General features: G+C 42.2%; 1 protein-coding gene across 1 annotated transcript; it reads right to left on the reverse strand.

The window, feature by feature from the left end:
- Nucleotides 1-322: 322 nt before the first annotated feature.
- On the reverse strand, nt 323-1,489 carry LOC131153622 (probable carboxylesterase 17). Its single transcript, XM_058106051.1, has one exon. The coding sequence runs from the start codon at nt 1,414-1,416 to the stop codon at nt 391-393; it is 1,026 nt and encodes a 341-aa protein (XP_057962034.1). The 5' UTR covers nt 1,417-1,489; the 3' UTR covers nt 323-390.
- Nucleotides 1,490-2,583: the final 1,094 nt, after the last annotated feature.

The raw sequence follows: 2,583 nt of genomic DNA on the forward strand, positions 1-2,583 counted from the left end.
TCGACACATCTTGGAACGTTATGGATTCAGGTATGCTTTCACATTCAGTTTAATGTTCTTGATAATTTGATATGACTGATTCCGACATGATGATGATTCTTATCGATCAAAGAAATATTCTTTAAGTTCTATTAAAAAAAAAAAAATTAATAGATTAGACTGCTTATTTCAAAGCCTTATTTCTTGTCTGCTGCTTTATGAATATAGAAGCTAGCTAGCTCTTGCTCCCATTTAGTGCGGATTCGTTAACTGTATCCCATAGATCAAAAAAAGGAGACAAAATTTGAATTGACTTCTTGAGGCTTGAAGCTTAAATTTTGACAAGAATAATACATTTTCTTAATCGTTTACCACAGTAAACATCGATACTCAAATCAAATTAAAATAAGGTCATTGACTGATGAAGCTCTTGATATGAGAAATCATTTCCTGAGTTCGCGTCTCTGAGAGCCGAGACTTGTTCAGGACCTGAAAGGCATGCCCTACGCCTTCATACACCACATGCTGCACTGCCTTCCCCGCCGCAGCCATAGCTGCGCAGAACTCCAACTCCCTATCCTTCATTATGTCGCGCTCCGATATGCAAACCATGGTCGGAAACAGTCTCAGCTCCTCCAGCTTGACTGATCCGTCTGCCACTGGGTTGCACCATGGGTGGTCGCGGCTGGCGCCGGGTGGGAGCGCCAGCCGCCAGTACGTGTCTGCAGTGGCCAAGCTCAGTCCTGAATGTGGCGGCTGCTCGTACTGCTCGGAGTAGGTCCGGGCCTCTCCCCCAAAGAACGGTTGTATTAGAATGGTCCCTTTGATGTTCAAAGGCCTCAGAGCCCATGTTTTACTAGAGCCCAACCTCGTGGCCACGTTGTGGGCTATGTTGGCACCAGCACTGTCGCCAGCCAGAAATATGCTTGAGAAATTGCACTTCTTTGACCACCATTGGCGTTCCTCACTCCCACAGAGGGCTTCTCGTCTCACCCACTTTAGGGCCTCGAGCGCATCCTCGTAGGCCGCCGGAAGCAGGTTTTCCGGCGCCAACCGGTAATTTACCGACATGATTGCGCAGCCCGCACAGGCAGCGAGCTGAGCTAGGAAGCTGTGGTAGCAACTCCAGGCGGCCGAGCCAATGCAAAACCCGCCACCGTGGAAGTAGAGGAGCAACGGGAGCTGCCCGTGGCGTTGGGGAACATAGAAACGCGCCCAGATGCTTGTGAGCTTATCGATGACAATGTCTCGAGACGTCACCGCGAGCTCGGGGGCTACCGTGCTCGTGACGATGGGGACGATGGGCGGTCTTTCGACGTGCCCGTCTCGGTAAACCCTAATGAGGCCGTCGATTTCCTCCACCACGGCCCCGTGTTGGTGTTGGTGTCGGCTGTTAATGCGTGGACAGTGGGTTGGGTTTATGGTTGTGGAAGCCATTGTTGTTTTCTCTAACGAGGTAAAGAGGATAAGAATAAAATGGGGAGCAGAGACCTATTGTGGTGGTGCTTTGGGTTACAAGTACTGGTGTCTGCCTTGTGACTAACTTATATAGGAAGCGAAGTGATTGTACTGAACGGAATTACAAGGGATTGTCCGGCCTACATATGAGTGCCTGCTAAGTGGGCAATTGGGACTTTGCCACATGTCTTCGATGGGATATAGCATTGGGGTAATGGAAAATGAGGCTGAAGTCACATTTTCAACGATCACTATACTTGAGAATGCATCACATTGTTTTTGTTGTGTGGAAAATGATTCACCCTCCTCGAGAATGCATTACTTTATTTGCATCACATTGTTTTTTGTTCTGGAAAAAATGGTTCACATTGCGGGAAACCATTTCATTACATGGCCTTCTATTCATCACCAAAAAAAAAAAAAAATTAAAGAAAAAATAATAAGTTATGTGAGACCCATAATTTAGACTTTATTGAATATACTTTTTAGAATATTAAAAAAATGCAACCTTATTTTTATTCTATCTTTAGAAGAGAGTTCTTCAAGTTATTGCATCCTTATGGAGATTTTGAACATTTTTTTTTTTAAATCCATAAAAAAAAATTTGAAGTATTTATTGCGTTTTGCATTATATATGTGGGTAACCAATCCCTTATTTCATTACTCTTTCTCATTCTCACCAGAGTAAGCCCTTAAACCTCAAATAAATATTGAGAGATGTTGAAATAATTATTTAGTTTCAATTATCCATAAAATCAATGGTTCGCTAGCTAAGGACAGGAGGAACACTAGATTCAAGATCCTAGCTAAGCCTATCTATATTACCTTGTTATATAATTAACTCTAATTACTAGGGCATTTTGATACCCAAGAATAAAATGAAATCGAATTTCTCACTCAATTTCAACATGCTGATTTCCATTCAATTTTTTTATTCGAATATTTTTTTTACCACATCTTATTCCACAAACCAAACATGTCAATAGAAGTAGCAAGAATTAATATTGGAAGGAACAAGTGATGCTTTATTTATTTAGTTTTCTTTGAACTATTTAGTAAGATTGAAAATAGAATAAATCAATATTTTTTTTTTTTGATAACCCTGTGACTCCAGCCATCATTGCGCCACTTTGGACACTATGGTGC

Source organism: Malania oleifera, chromosome 4 (genome assembly GCF_029873635.1).
Source record: "Malania oleifera isolate guangnan ecotype guangnan chromosome 4, ASM2987363v1, whole genome shotgun sequence".
Classification (NCBI taxonomy): domain Eukaryota; kingdom Viridiplantae; phylum Streptophyta; class Magnoliopsida; order Santalales; family Ximeniaceae; genus Malania; species Malania oleifera.

Excerpts from the sequence above, each read along its gene's own strand:
- LOC131153622 (XM_058106051.1), bottom strand. The coding sequence starts at position 1,416 with ATGGCTTCCACAACCATAAACCCAACCCACTGTCCACGCATTAACAGC.